At 34.5% G+C, this 15,113-nt stretch overlaps 2 protein-coding genes, 1 non-coding gene and 1 pseudogene across 5 annotated transcripts; 1 reads left to right on the top strand and 3 right to left on the bottom strand.

Moving 5' to 3' along the window:
* Positions 1-3: 3 nt before the first annotated feature.
* LOC103865555 (flavanone 3-dioxygenase 2) lies at positions 4-3,670 on the bottom strand. Of its 2 annotated transcripts, none has more exons than XM_033290474.1 (4): positions 2,132-3,670; positions 1,800-2,047; positions 557-884; positions 4-374 (listed from the first exon to the last, which is right to left on the bottom strand). In XM_033290474.1, exons 1-4 carry the CDS (start codon positions 2,441-2,443, stop codon positions 123-125), a joined length of 1,140 nt encoding a protein of 379 aa, XP_033146365.1. In that variant the 5' UTR covers positions 2,444-3,670; the 3' UTR covers positions 4-122. The 2 variants fall into 2 exon arrangements, with proteins under 2 accessions (XP_033146365.1, XP_033146366.1); XM_033290475.1 differs by having other exon boundaries at positions 1,800-2,422; positions 2,510-3,670.
* Positions 3,671-4,505: 835 nt separating this feature from the next.
* LOC117133684 lies at positions 4,506-11,964 on the bottom strand (annotated as a pseudogene).
* Positions 11,965-12,688: 724 nt separating this feature from the next.
* Positions 12,689-14,293, top strand: LOC103865553 (late embryogenesis abundant protein ECP63). Of its 2 annotated transcripts, XM_033290231.1 has the most exons (4): positions 12,689-13,385; positions 13,419-13,565; positions 13,662-13,840; positions 13,922-14,293. In XM_033290231.1, exons 1-4 carry the CDS (start codon positions 12,771-12,773, stop codon positions 14,142-14,144), a joined length of 1,164 nt encoding a protein of 387 aa, XP_033146122.1. In that variant the 5' UTR covers positions 12,689-12,770; the 3' UTR covers positions 14,145-14,293. The 2 variants fall into 2 exon arrangements, with proteins under 2 accessions (XP_033146122.1, XP_009141603.1); XM_009143355.2 differs by having other exon boundaries at positions 12,689-13,565.
* A 743-nt stretch (positions 14,294-15,036) lies between these two features.
* TRNAR-UCU lies at positions 15,037-15,109 on the bottom strand. Its single transcript has one exon. It is a non-coding gene; the product is annotated as a tRNA-Arg (tRNA).
* Between the last annotated feature and the right edge of the window lie 4 nt (positions 15,110-15,113).

Genomic DNA, 15,113 nt, shown 5'->3' with positions numbered 1-15,113 from the left:
ACGCGTATTTTTGTTCGTCGTTTTTTCTTTTAACCATGCATAACATAAATCTATAACATTATCTAATCCACCTTAATGTTATTAACATTAGAAGAAGAAAAATGATAATCTTTATCGTCATTTTATAGATGGTGAATCTTGCGTGATTCAAGAAAATTCTTCCACTTGGGTTCACGAGTAGATATATACTGAAGAAATGTGGCAAAGTCGGTGTCCATGTACTGCGGTTGATTATGTTCGTCGATGAGTTTCGGTGATGGCTTCACGACCGAAGTCAAAGGGAAGCTATGCAGCGATGCCACGGATATCCTAGGCTTTGTGGAATTCACCAATACCCTATGTAACACGCTTTTGTACCTCCCATTGCTAAATATCTACATGAATAACAACAAAAATTGTATAATTTAAATTATTCTGTCAAGCTGAGAATGATTTGTTAGAATATGGAACAAAATATCAAAAGATGAAAAATATATTTAATGTTAAATAAATGTAATTTTTCATAATTTGGTAAAGAAAATAGAGACAAGCTTTGTAAGAATATGACAAGTCATACCTCGAGATGATCGCCAACGTTGATGACAAAAGAGCCAGGGATGGGATCAATAGTGACCCATTCGTCACGGTACAGAATCTGAAGCCCTTCAACGTCGTCTTGAAGAAGAAGTGTCAAGAAGCCGTAATCGGAGTGAGGTGGCATCCCCAGCGTCAGCTCCGGCTCTGGGCACGGTGGATAACAGTTCACGACCACCATCTGACTACCTTCTTTCAACTCCTTCGCTGCCTCGTTGTCGTCACCGTCTATCTCAAGGCTCTCCATGATGGCTTTCACCATCATCTCGAACATCTCTCTCGTCTCTGTCGCGTAGGTAGCCGCCAAACTCCTGTTTTCCAATTTTAAATTTTATTTATAAATTAGTCACAAGCTCATGTAATTAATTTTGTACAATACTATTAAATATGTTTACTAATATTACACGTGATATGTAACCCGTGACTGCTCTTATATGGTGGCGGTGTAACTAGGATAAGTAAGTCGTATTATATAGACCTTTTCTTTGTTATTTAGTAGTTTTTTCTACCCATCTTTATAGATTTTTACAAGCCGCCACTTACATATCTATTACTAAAATAATTCAAATAACACAATCACCTGGCTGTAGTTAGTTATTTAGGTGGCACTTTGTGACCCAAATATAAAAATTTGGATGTATATGCGCTTTCAAAGATTCTAACACCGTGTCTATACCAATACAGTTTTTTCACTTTGACTAATTTACCAATTCTTCAGATATGTTTAAAATATTCATATACGTAATGTTGAACAAAACCTGTTTTGAGTTTAGCACCTGAAACACACATGTGCAAAATATATGTGTTTTTTGTGGAGTTTCTTGACTGAATTCAAGTTATTATATACTCCTTCGGTTCGTTTATACATTATAGAACTCTCACACAAATTAAGACAACAAATGTTAAAGTCTATTTTGTCCTTTGTGGTTATTGTTTTTGTGCTCTTATCAACATTATTCTCAACATTATTCGGTCAAATTTATCAGAATGTATAAGGGTAAAAATATAAGGGTAAATAAAGTTTTGTCATTATATTATGCATAGATTTTAGGAAAGCGTAAAGTAATTTGACACAAAAATAATAATTAAAACGTCATAGACGAACGGAGGGAGTATAGGTTTTCAGAGAAAAACAGCATATGATTAATTAACCTTTTTGGTATGAATGTTAAGAATGATTAATTAACTTTCAGTTAAATAGCGTAATTAAATGTGGAAAATCAAACCTGAAATCGGATGGAGAAGAAGGCCAATAAGGAAGATAATCAGGGAGAGGATGTGCATAAAGCTTCAAGAAGTCTCTCCAACAAAAGACATTGTCTTTGTTCTGGTTGAAACTGGTACCATACCGTACTGGAGCCGACATGTCTGACGTCATGTACTTTGATCTCTCCTCGTACGGAAGCTCAAAGAATTTCTTACACACTTCTATCATGTTCCGGCTCACGTCTCCCTCCATTCCATGATTCACCACCTGCATACCCATTACAATAGCTTACTTGCTTAGCAAGTGAGTAGTATATACCAGTTCATGTACGTTAGGGTTATGAAAACTAACCTGGAAGAATCCGTAGGTTTCGCAGGCCTCGGCTATGGTTCGTAGGACATGAGACCGGTTAGGCCCTAGGAGCTCGGCGAAATCTATGATGGGAAGCTTTAAGTTTTGTTTTGGTTTGGTGAGCTTGTCGGATTTTGTGAAGATGGGTCGGTCAGGTTCGGGCCATATATATTTGGTTGGCACTTTGGTCAGACCGTTGTCACAAAGATGTTTCACGCCTTTCTGGTATCTATTGTTCTCTTCCACTACCACCGGAGCTATCATCGTCGGCGACATTCTTCTCCGTATGCACTGCAAATGAGACATTGCCATGTTATCAATTAATATATACAACGAACTTATAAAAGAACGAAAACTCACGAGATGTATGTAATTTACCTGATGAATCTTGATGTTCTCTCTGACAATAGGCAGATATTAAATGTGAGGAATCGATGTTTCAGGATTTGGTAAGTTGTGGTGGTTTTTTCATGTTGGTGGGTTTAGGTATATTTATATATACGAGTGTTTGATGAGACGTTGAAATGAATAGTCTACAATTGATATTTTGACGAATTAAACCAACTTTGGTATTGTTCTGAGTCAAATTCTTGGAGACTGACTTCTTCTTCCTAACTCGTCTCCTTACCAAAAACCGTTGACATATTATTAGTATCTTTATTCTATAGTTTCTGGACGATAAGACCACGAGATGGTAGGGTCTAGCTCACAAGAATATGAAATACATTTGAAAATGATCTAGAACAAATATTAATATTATTACAAAAGTCTACCTAGTTTGTGTATTTTGGAGTTGCCTCCTGAACTTTCATACAAAAAGATAGAATTTGATATATTTTATTTAAGAGAAAAAATATTATATATAATGTTTGCTCAAAAAGATGGACGTAGCGAGATCTTATATTAGCTTTGTCACAAATGCGCAACAGCTATTCTTGGGATAATGGTAATATAATAATACATGTAACTATCCTTATTTAGTCTAGTTATTAAAACTCAATATGAAATTATTTTTTAAAAATCATAACAATTTATCATAATTACTAAATGCCAAACGATAGTTTGATAATTGAGTATGTAGTGATGATTAAGATAATCTTCTAAAAAATAAAATTTAAAATACTTATCCTCGTTTTAATTGGGGTGGGAAAATAAATATAAAAGTACTATTTAAAATGACCCAAATTCAAAATTAACGCACATAATTTGGTATTCATATAAAGAGTACTACTAAAAAGGGTACATATTCAGTTTCATAGCAGGCATAATTATAGAATAAAAGGTATAATTATAGAGATGTTTCATAGTACTATACCAATCTCATATTGTATTCTATACAAATACACATACTTTAACATTTCAAAAACATACACGAAATATAAGCTTTAAAACTATTTAGTTTTGACCGATAATTTTGACTACACAATTACTTGATAAATAGTAGCCTCTGTTTTTCTTTTCATAACTATCCATCTGTCTTTGTTTTTTTTTTTTTTTTTTTTTTTGATAAATCCATCTGTCTTTGTTAAGAAAATAGAAGAGGTTTGAGAATTCTGAAATTCAAACCTAATATAAATATTGCAAAACTTCATAGCATTTTACGGTAAAAGTCTATAAGATCTCATATGGCGCGAAACTTCGTTGCTTGGGTCCCGTTGGGTAGGGATTGCGTTAACTCAAAAGGACTTTATATATGTTGACTTTTGCAATTTTGCAAATATAAAATTTTGCTTAAAATTAATGCAGTTATCTTCATAGGTGTTTTGATTATTATCTTATTATTTTTTAAAAAGATATTACTTCTTATTCGATTTATCTTTTTGTGTGTTCGTCAGATGTATAGCAAGTCTGGACCAACCAGCAAATACGATCCCTCGGTTACACCTAAGGCATTGTCATAATGCACATGTTCTTTGAATAGATATATAGAACATATGATATGATTTGTTGTCCAAAAATAATAATAGAAAATATGGTTTTTATATCAGCTGATTATGATTTATATTAAATCATTCGAACATTGTATACATAGTAGGCATGTATCTAAATTGATTTGTCAAAAAGAAATGTATCTAAATTGATTTCGCAAGAAGTTACTTATAAACATATCACTAGGAACAAGACCTAGCAATATTTACTAAATTTAATTTGTAGGAATCTTTCTTAAACGTAAATTTCTTTTTGAACCTTAAATTATTTTTTTGCTTAAAATTTTTATAACGTAAAAGTCAGCTTTCCAAAACACGACATAACTTATGAGATGGTTTGGGCGGTATAAAAGAATTTAAATGTCTAAACAACGTTGGGCAATTACTAGCGTCCAAGGGATTACGCGTGCAAGACGGCCATAAAATACAAAATTAATATAGCTAAATAATATATACGTGTATTAAAGTTTATTTAAATAATATTTCTCTGTTTCCTTTTTTTTGAAACACTTTTTTTTGAAACATTTTTTTTTTGAAACACCATGTTTCTATGTTTCCAAATCTTTAATTTAAATGTTGTTCAGTTGTAAAATAATTCCATATATATATTTATCCAGCTTCACGCTTTGTAAAATATATTGTGTTTTCTTTATTTTATTGTTACTATTATATTTTTATAAAATTATTATATATACACATTTTATACATCTAAAAACTTATCTATGAGATTCCATGTAGGTGTCCGCATAATAAAACAATTGTATTTATAGAATTAACTATTTATAAAACTCGTTTTGTGCTATTTTTAGGTTTTTCCAAAAAAAATAGTACTGGAATACACATGTTATTGTAAGTAATAACTACGTATTGAAAGTATATGATATCATATGTTAGTCCATATCCTAGTTTTAGAGCTGTGGAAAACTTACCCATAGATAGAATTTCAGTCAGAAAAAAAAACTTATATACTTATAGTTTTTCTAACTATAATATATGTAATTAACCTCAAATGGCAAATCGGAACAGTTACAGGTGGTTTCGGGAGACTGGAAAACAGTGACTCTTAAAGTTACGATTTACAGACTAAAGATAAAAAATAACGATTCATATTCTGTATTCAACTTACTCGTTACTCATAGTTGAGTACGTAAAAATGCTTACTTAATGTTCTTGTCAAGAAAAAATGTTTTATAAGGAAATTATAATATTAAAAAGTATGATTCGACGAATCTTCCCAAATATATTAAGATTTAGTTTCATCCATGCATTCCAGTGGTTGATGATTTAGTACGTAGTTAAGATTAATACATAAGTCAGCATGCAAGCCCTGATATCGATTTAAAATGAAAAGAAAAAATCATATGATCTTTTTGGCAGATTGTTCGAAGATTAATTTTTCCCTAGTTCGAAGATTAATTATATATATTTCCTATTTATCTATCAACAGATAATATGTGTCATTACAACGGATATTTCTATATAAGTCAAACGACGACATCTTGTTCAAATTGGTTGGTTTTACGAAATCCATGTCACATCTGTGTATGAGCACGTAGCTAACTAGACTATTGGACGTAAGATAAAGCCAAAGAGTGCCCCTTGATGTTTATTTACTTTCTGTCATATAAAATAAAAGTTCCGCAATATCTAGTATGAGATTCACATAACTAATAATAGGAAAAAGGAGTGTGAAACAAAATTCTCAAATTAAACATAAAATTTTTATTATTCACGTGTGAAACAAGATTCTCTAATCGTTAGCTGATTTCATTAAAAATCAAAATCAAAAAAATCTAAAAGAATATTAAACCTTTTCTGATTTGTTTGAAGTCTTTATAAATGGAGATGCAATTTTAGACATTTCTTCCCACGTGGAAATTGTAAGGATAATTTTTTTCCGTTAAAGACTTAAATTTTTTTGAACTTTCTTAAAGACAAGAAAAATGTATTAAATTATGTATATAAGATGATTGGAAGTAGTTGTTGTTCAAAAGAAAAAAATCAATGGAAGTGATTTAATTTTCCACAAGGTTTAGATCATTTATAAAAGTTATTAAATTTAATTAAACTTTTCCATCTAAAGCTAAGAGATTTAAATTTTATCTGTTTAGCTAAGCAACTGTACTCAAACAATGTAAAATTAGTGAACGTCTTTTATTTGTAGGTGGCGACATGCTACTAATGCCAAATAGTAATTGCTTGTATTTAATTTGTTGAATTCAACTGATCTATAGATTTGAAGTTGTCTAAATACATCATTACCGGGGATGAAAAACACATATTCATAAACATCAACCGACCTAACTAATAATTGTTTTGTGCTTACTATCCTTGAGTCTCCCTACAAGTATGAGCTTTATATAGTCGGAAACGGATTACAGATTATTAGGTAATTCCGTGATTTTTATTTAAAGAAACAATGAAGAATATTTATAATTAATTTATGGTTAGTTTAATTAAAAACTTATTATATATTTATATGAACCAACATATTTTTTTAAAGATTCTAAGAATGATTGTGGAGATGACATGTGGTTACAAAAATATGTTGTAATGCTTTTTTTTTTAATATATAGAGGATATCGTCTGTTTTGTACTGTAGTTACGTATGTTTTGAATGGTGCTTTTTAATCAGATTTAGACCTAGATTTTTCTAGATAGTGTTGTTTAAAAAATAATGCAAGAAGCTTAAGATAAATAAAACCAACAGTGCTGATATATATATATGCAGAGTAACAAATCATACGAATTTGATCGAAAGGCAACTACATAAAATAAATGTAGAGTCTAGAGAAATTAGGAAGTTTAATTTATTACATTTCAAATTATTAAAGTTTAGAAGACGGTAAAACTTGCGAAAAAGCAAGGAGCTGAAGGACGACCGGGCCTCGAAGTCAAATACAAAATTCAATATATTAATAGAATTGAAAAATAAAGTATATGCATGCATTTCGTCTTTTCCTCTCCATTCGTTGCATTGGCTTTGTATGACACGTCAGGCTCTTTATTTCTTTATATTCTTTGTATCATTACCATTCCTTCGCGTTAAATTTCAGCTCTTCACGTTGACAAAAAAAAAAGGTTTCAGCTTTTCACACAGAATAAAATCAGATTACGAAAAAAAGGAGTTAACAATCAGCTTTTGAAGACAAAAATAAGATTTTTTGTTTTTTTTTTTTAAAATGCTTAGTTATTATTATTAGTATTTTTCTCTATTTTGAGATCAAATTTTGCGCAAACAAATATTTCTCATACTAAAATGTATTGGCAAAAGAAAAGTACCATATTTAAGAATGGACATCTATCTAGCGAGTAACTAATTAAGATAAATGTTTAAAATAATTGAAAATTACAAAAAAAAAGTCAATACAGTTTTATAGTTATAGATTGACTCCATTATTTCTTTATCAATTAAGCATTCAATAATATATATATAAATATTTTATAATATTATGTGATATTTATCAACGATAAATTGGTCTAGTCATTTAGCATAAGGAATTGGATTAATTGTGTCTCTAATTCGATTCTTTACACCATATCATTAAGTAATAGTATCAGTTAGTCACGGATTTAGAGAGACAATAGAATTTGGTCCTAGCTAATTCCTCTAGATTAAGAAAAACAAAAATATTACGTGAATTTTGACTTCAGTAATTATAAAAAATTTACAAAAGTGGTAGCTATCTCAACCATCGTGAGAAGATTATGAGACACCGACACGTGTTAGTTGAATTAAATTAATGCACATTGTGACTTAGCATCCTTCAGTTTAGAATAAAATAATTCATGGACCTTTCCAAGCCCTGTCTAACAACAAAAGTTTAAATCGTATATTTTAAAATTATCGTTAAAAGTCAAATAATATAAAACGTACAGGAGTTAATGACATATAGCTGACGAACCGTTGCATCCGTAACGTTACTCGAACAATATTATAAGTGACAGGATACGAAACTAACAAATTTCATGTTTGAAACTTTGCTTTCAACTATTTATGCTGGTGCCACCTTAGATAAATGATATTTAGCTGTCCAATTTGGCAATTGAACGTAAATATACTGAAAGTTCCTTAAACTACACACTGAAAAGTTGCAATTAACTTAATGGATTTCATTCCACTTGATCGATTGTTGTTGTACTACTAGTTATAATGTATCTAAACTAGCGAAAGACAGGGTCGGTAATCGTGTCATCATCACTACCATTCCAACAAAAATGATACCTTGAAATTGTTTGTAATTATGTCTGACATATATCTTTCTAAATTAGAACTAAAAGTTTGAAACCAATATATTTAGGATTGTTAGATGACAAATGTTAACTTTGATCATAAAATCCAAAAATCACAGTAACAGCATGCAATGGTTAATATTCATTGAGTTTGACATGGACTACGTAACAACCCAATACATGAACAAAGATGTGTTTATACGGTAAGTTTTTTTCTGTTCTTCTGTAAGTTCTGACTATTATTTTGTCCCAGATGATTATTGGTACGACTACGATCACGATATATGCTTATATATTTGCTATTAATGATATAATTAAAAGACTTGAGTATGAAAACTGAATTAGCTCATGTACACGACTCCAAGAATACTTGATATTGTTCGAATGTGGTATCCTGGTAATTAAACTTAAACGAGACTTAGTCATGTAAAACTACGCGGTGTTTAAATAAAAAACAAAAGCAAAAAATTACGCGGTGTTTATGTTTCCTAATCGTAGCTAAACCGGCATGCTGTTTCGAAAAGTCAAAGAGTTGACCGTTGAAAGCAGACAAGGTCTCCTGATTCATGGAGTAGTGTTTTTAAGATCTGGCCATGTCCGTATGCGGAAATAGTGTACGTGAGATGTACTTTGTGGACCCTTCGTGCTCTTCTTTATATGGTCAACTCCTCCTCTTCACTGAGACATTGTAATTTTTTATTAAGTTTTTTTTTCTGTAAGAAGCTCAGAGTAGCCTCTCTGGCTTTTGATTATTTTATTTTGTTGGATATTCTCTGTATGAGTTTATGTTAAGAAGTATTGACTTGTGGAAGGTTGAAGTATATTCTATAGGGGTCTCTCCATGTCTAAATCTTATGTGCGTAAATACAGTTCATTACTAGAGTAAATAAGGATAGGGAATGGGGTCTATTTTGTGAGAAACATGTTGCATCTAACCTAGAGACTGAAATGCAGAATAGCTAAAAGACATAGCTGATATCTAAATACTTGATCCAATTCTCAGATGATTGCATCGGCACTACAGCTTCAAAGCTATTAAAGAAAGACTCAGAAAGCTCCTTTTAAAGGAATTTTTTGTTAAATATCAAGAAATTCAGGATAGACTTTTTCTTCCAAATGTAACTCGACATCCTATGACGTCTGGGTTTTTTCTTAAGATGTTTTTCCGGTTGAGTTAACGACACTTGCTATAAATATTTCCAATCAATGAATTATCTTAGCACAGATTAAACAAACATGGGGAACCTGGTTGTATCATTCCAAACGCTCTAGCTCAAAAAGCATAAACAAACAAGTGGAAATATGATTATTATGATAATGTGGAAAAGAAACAAAGAAGACAATGTGGAAGAAACATAGACAGTTTTCATTCATGATCTTTTATTTATTTCACCAAGGTTAGCATTTACACAGTTACAGATCTATAGAGAAAAGGGGTTTCATCTGCAATTCAATCAGAACCGCCCTTTAGAAAAAAAGGGTTTCAAAGATAAAGACCTCTTGAAGGCCTTGGTCAATGAGTGTGTGGCCAATGCATATTCCTTGAGCCTCCATCAGAAACGCCAATAAAAAGAGTTTGTTGATATCTTATCAAGAATATTTCAGGACTGTTTACAATAAAGAGTCTTGCAAAATAAACACGTTCGCAAAATGATGAAAAATGGTCAAAAGACGAAACACAAATTAGATTATCCGAAAAAAGATGATCACATTCGTTTCCATTAGCCTGGTTGGTTGAGTTGCAGTAAAGCTTAGAAGATATGAAGAGCACAACGGTGGCGGATGATATTTCTTACGAGGAGAAGAACCGTTTTGGAGATAGGGAGCTTCTCGGATTCTCACAGATTTGAAGTATCCATTTTGTCCAATGACATGAGCAGTTTGGTAGCGACAAGCCTTGGCCCTTTCTAGAACAAAAACCACAGCAATTTTCTTCTCCTCGTCAATGAAAAAGCTACCGTAATTAGGGTTAACCCGAAAGCCAGTGAGCAGTTTCAAAAACTTTGTCCACGACACAACATCATGACCAATTTTGTCCGTAACACTAATCTCGATTGTCTTATCTGAGTGTTGATACAGCACAGCGAGCTGGTCTTCTCTAACACAAGACAGAGACACGGAAACTCCTCCATGTCCAGGCCGAAGCGGTAGAGGCAGAAGCGGTCCGAAGCTCTCTGTTGTGAAATCAAAACAGATGAAGAAACCTCTAAGATTCGTAAGAAAATAAGCGTTTCCCTTCAAAGAGACGCTGTCTCGATGAGGCCTTATCATCCACTCGGGAGTGACATCATCAAGAACCTTCCAAGAACTCGAGTTGAAATCGTAGAGCTCGAACCCTGAAACGTGTTTGCTTGTAACTGGATGAATCTCAGGATCTTGTGGTTAAGGTTGTTGTCGTAACCGAGAGCAAACCTGTCTGACCTATAGAAACTACTGAGTCTGGGTTCGATCCACCTCGTTTGCCCTAAATAAGGATTCCATACGAAGAGAGGCCTAAAGCTATCCATAGGGAGGCATAGCAACAAGCCATCACACTGAAACACCTTAGAGATCTTGATTTGATCAAGTACGCTTACTTGTTTTATAGATGGGTCGCCGTCATCTTTGGGGAGATCGAAGTTCATCAAACTAATCCTCCTCAAGTCCATCATCAAGAACTGCTTCTTTGCTCCTTCACCCAAAAAGATCCGATTCTAACATACATTGTTCCATTTTTTGCAGGTAGATCTCACTGATCTCAGAGACGTCAACGGAACCTTCGAGAGTATCTCATCCTCTACCAAGTCCTCTGGAAGATCGAAAATTGTCTTCATAATTCCAAACTTCAATTAGGGTTTCTTTCTCTGCTCCTGCTCTGTCTGCCTTGGTGATAAAGTCAGCTTGGCCACCGTTTTTTTCCTAATGGGCCTGTGATGATGACCCAATAAATTAAATAGGATTGAATACGTTTTAATCATATTTTCAGTAGTCTGAATGTGTTCAAATGGTGTCTTTTTTACGTAGCACTGTCTCCAATGCCTCTTAACTGTCATGCTAAATCATAATTTTAACAGTGCAGTATAATCCGTACAACCGATCTTGCAACGGCTCAGGCGAAGCTCAATGAGCCTGAGAATCAAAGAGAAAGATCACTAAATTCTACTTCTCTTCTTCATAGACTTAAAAGGTTAGATTCCTTCACTCGGTATTCTTCAGGGCAACCATGCTTAAGCATCTCAAGAAAATACATTGTTTTATTAAATGTGGTTAGTTCAACTAGAAAAATATCAAATGCAAAACCTATATCATCATGATATGATGAAACTGTTCGCAAGCGTCTTAGAGCACCCACAATGGTGATACCCATTGTGGAGTCCTTAGAATTAGATTAATCTTTTTTGTTTTGTTTTGTTTTTTTTTTTAATTGTTAAGGACTCTTGTGAAAAATAGGTGTACAATGGTGAGCCCGAAGTTGGGATCCTTAAGAAAAAAAAATAAATTTTTGTTGTGAAATATAATTTATATATATTGGATGATTAAATATAATAAATAAACATAAAATTCCATAATTAAACATAAAATTCCATAATTAAACATAAAATACATTAATTAAACATAAAAATACAACAATGAATTTTACGTTTTTTTTCTACGTTTCTGTCGAATGAATTTTTTTTTCCGTGACCACGAAACACAAACACAACCCCACCCAATCAAAACGTGCCAGCTGCCCTAAAGATTAAGTCCTTAAGTTCCTTCTACACGGACTGATCCTTCGCTTATTTCCCTTTTTTCATTTATTTTAAATGTAATTAACCTATAATCTAGCGCTAAGGATTCACTAAGACACACCGTTGCGCATGCTCTTACTGACTCAACATCTTTGTACTTTCTTCGCCTCGACTTATAAATTTTATAGCGTTTCACGTTTTTTGGTGATTTTATTTTAGATTAATTAGTGTTGCTAATTCTGTCACCACTCTTCTCTGTTGTATTACGGTGTGCCGTTTTAGTTGTAGATAGCTCTCCTTGTGAAAAGGTTAAGTGTGGCCTTTATTCTCTGTAAACTCTTGAACGTTTTTATTTTATGTTTAACATATAGGCTATATATCAATACTCAGTTAGATATAAATTCCTCGCGCAGCTCAGAGGTGTTTGATACAACGACCGACCATCAATGCTTGCTTATGTCTTAAGTCATGACCATGAACAATGAAGATCCATGCATGAAAGGTCCACGTGTCATGGTACATCCCAAGAGGATAAACGGTCTATACGTGTCACACGAAAGGCTACTTGGAAGGCAAGAAGAAAAGAAGTTTAAAGAAGCTAATAACGTGGCAGCTCTTGCGTCTGCCTATCTACCACGTGGAGTTTCCGCATAAAAGGAGCATTCACTATAATAAGCAACAAAAACACATCGACTAATAACACAAGTCAAAAATATTCAAAAAATCCACAAATCACTTGAAACCTTTCACAAGTAGAGAAGCGAAGCAATGGCGTCGGAGAAACAACGAAAGACGGAGAGAGCCGAGGTCGCAGCAAGGCTAGCAGCTGAAGACTTGCATGACATAAACAAACACCGTGACGATGACGTGGCATTGTATAAGGTAACGGAGAGAACAGTCGAACATCCGCCAGAGCAGGAGAGGCCAGGGGTGATAGGGTCGGTGTTCAGGGCTGTGCAAGGAACGTACGAGCACGCGAGAGATGCTGTTGTCGGAAAAAGCCACGATGCGGCCGTGGCGACCAGTGAGGGAGCTAAGATGGCTTCAGAGAAAGCGGCTGGAGCCAAAGATGCAACCCTTGAGAAAGCGAAAGAGACGGCGGATTACACGGCTGACAAGGCGAAGGAAGCCAAAGATAAGACGGCGGAGAAGATGGGAGAATACAAAGACTATACGGTGGATAAGGCGGTGGAAGCGAAAGATAAGACGGCAGAGAAGGCAAAGGAGACGGCGAACTATACAGCGGATAAAGCCAAAGAGGCGAAGGACAAGACTGCTCAGAAGGTGGGTGAGTATAAGGATTACACGGTGGACAAGGCCAAAGAGGCTAAGGATTACACGGCGGAAAAGGCTATTGAAGCAAAAGATAAGACGGCGGAGAAGGCGGGAGAGTATAAGGACTACACGGTGGAGAAGGCGGCTGAAGGGAAAGAAGCTGGAGTGAGTAAGCTTGGAGAGTTGAAGGATAGTGCTATTGATACGGCTAAGAGAGCTATGGGTTTCTTGTCTGGAAAGACGGAGGAAACCAAACAAAAAGCTATTGAGACCAAAGATAGTGCCAAGGTTTGGAAACATTGTGTTATTTCATATTAATGCTGACCGTACATGATATGGAATGTTTGATGTATATATGTGTGCATTTTTCTTTTGTTAATATAGGAAAAAATGGAGGAAGCTGGAGAAGAAACGAGACGTAAGATGGAGGAGATGAGAATCGAAGGTAAAGAACTCAAAGACCAAGCTGGAGAGAAAGCACGTGAGGCAGCTCAAAAGACAAGGGAGAGTACTGATTCGGCAGCTGAAAGAGCCCACGAGACAAAAGATTCTGCTGCGGTTAGGTAAAAATATTAAGTAACGTTCATTGAAGCTTGATTTATTGGAGCACATTTTTTGACGTTATTGATGATATGTGTATAAAGGGGTAATGAAGCGAAGGGGACAATATTTGGTGCACTAGGGAATGTGACGGACGCCATAAAGAGCAAACTGACAATGCCATCGGACATTGTGGAGGAGACACGTGCGGCACGTGAGCATGGAGGCACGGGGAGGACGGTGGTTGAAGTCAAAGTCGAAGATATAAAACCTGGTAAGGTGGCGACTTCCCTGGATGAGGCTCGGAAAGACAAGGGAAAGCTTTAAGCTAGGATGATGGATCTGTTTGTAGCAGACTAGCAGCTGACGTTTTCTGATGTTTCCCTCTTTGTTGTTTTTGTGTTCTTGTTTTGGAAAAGAGAAATCTTATATTTATGCAACTTATTTAAGACTAGCTTTTAATGTGTCATTGGTTATGGGAGCGGGTGTTTGTTGACTTTTAGAGGATTAGTTGCCATACTCTGATACTCATCAACTGGAGTCTAACATTACGACGGACTCAAAGCTCTATCTTCATCATTTAATCATGGTTTCCCTTAAGTTCGGAATGACACAGCTTAGTGTGCGTCCTATCTTGACTGTGACCAGAGAGACATGTTGAGTTATGTCTCTCAGCCCTTGACAATGTTATGACATGTTGGACTGAGCCATGCCGATTCAGTGGGCAGAAGATCTTCCCAGGGCGGGAATCAGATCCATCAGAGATAACTCTGAGTACATTAGTCAAATGTCCAAGAGTCTGTTGACATTTGTGTCTCTGTATTTGGCAATGCATTTGAACCGAGACCATATTTCTTGTAAACAATTTAAATCAATACCAAAAAAAAAACACTTGATCTGACTTTGGTTAATACCTCCAATTCTGTACGTCTTGAAATATATTTGAGTTGGAGTTAAATTGAGGTTGTCTACCCGCAAGTTTTTTCACCATGTTTGGTTCTTCTTGCTCGAATCATTTTCTCTTATCATCGCTTTCAGTTGTATAAGCTGTAAAAAAACTAAAAAGGAACTCAAGTAAATGTTCACTTGAATGGGGATAACTGTGTACTGATCAATGAATATCTCTTCTTGTACTAAATTTTCAACTTCTTGGCACCTTTAAAGGTTAAAATGTAAAATTTAACATAGGGAAGGAAGGAGATGAAAATAAAAATAGATGCACGCCCGGTGGGACTCGAACCCACAATCGTTTGATTAGAAGTCAAACGCCTTATCCATTAGGCCACGGGCGCTTTT

The sequence above is a fragment of the Brassica rapa genome, chromosome A04 (assembly GCF_000309985.2).
Source record: "Brassica rapa cultivar Chiifu-401-42 chromosome A04, CAAS_Brap_v3.01, whole genome shotgun sequence".
Lineage (NCBI taxonomy): Eukaryota > Viridiplantae > Streptophyta > Magnoliopsida > Brassicales > Brassicaceae > Brassica > Brassica rapa.
The sequence above is the reverse complement of the archived record's forward strand: the minus strand, read 5'-3'. Positions and strand labels throughout refer to the sequence as shown.

Bases quoted from the DNA above. Each gene is read 5' to 3' on its own strand.
- LOC103865553 (XM_009143355.2), top strand. From the start codon at position 12,771: ATGGCGTCGGAGAAACAACGAAAGACGGAGAGAGCCGAGGTCGCAGCA. The intron at 13,566-13,661 runs GTTTGGAAACAT...TTGTTAATATAG, and splicing joins AGACCAAAGATAGTGCCAAG to GAAAAAATGGAGGAAGCTGG. The intron at 13,841-13,921 runs GTAAAAATATTA...ATGTGTATAAAG, and splicing joins AAAGATTCTGCTGCGGTTAG to GGGTAATGAAGCGAAGGGGA.
- LOC103865555 (XM_033290474.1), bottom strand. From the start codon at position 2,443: ATGGCAATGTCTCATTTGCAGTGCATACGGAGAAGAATGTCGCCGACG. The intron at 2,048-2,131 runs GTTAGTTTTCAT...ATGGGTATGCAG, and splicing joins AAACCTACGGATTCTTCCAG to GTGGTGAATCATGGAATGGA. The intron at 375-556 runs GTATGACTTGTC...TTATTCATGTAG, and splicing joins ACGTTGGCGATCATCTCGAG to ATATTTAGCAATGGGAGGTA.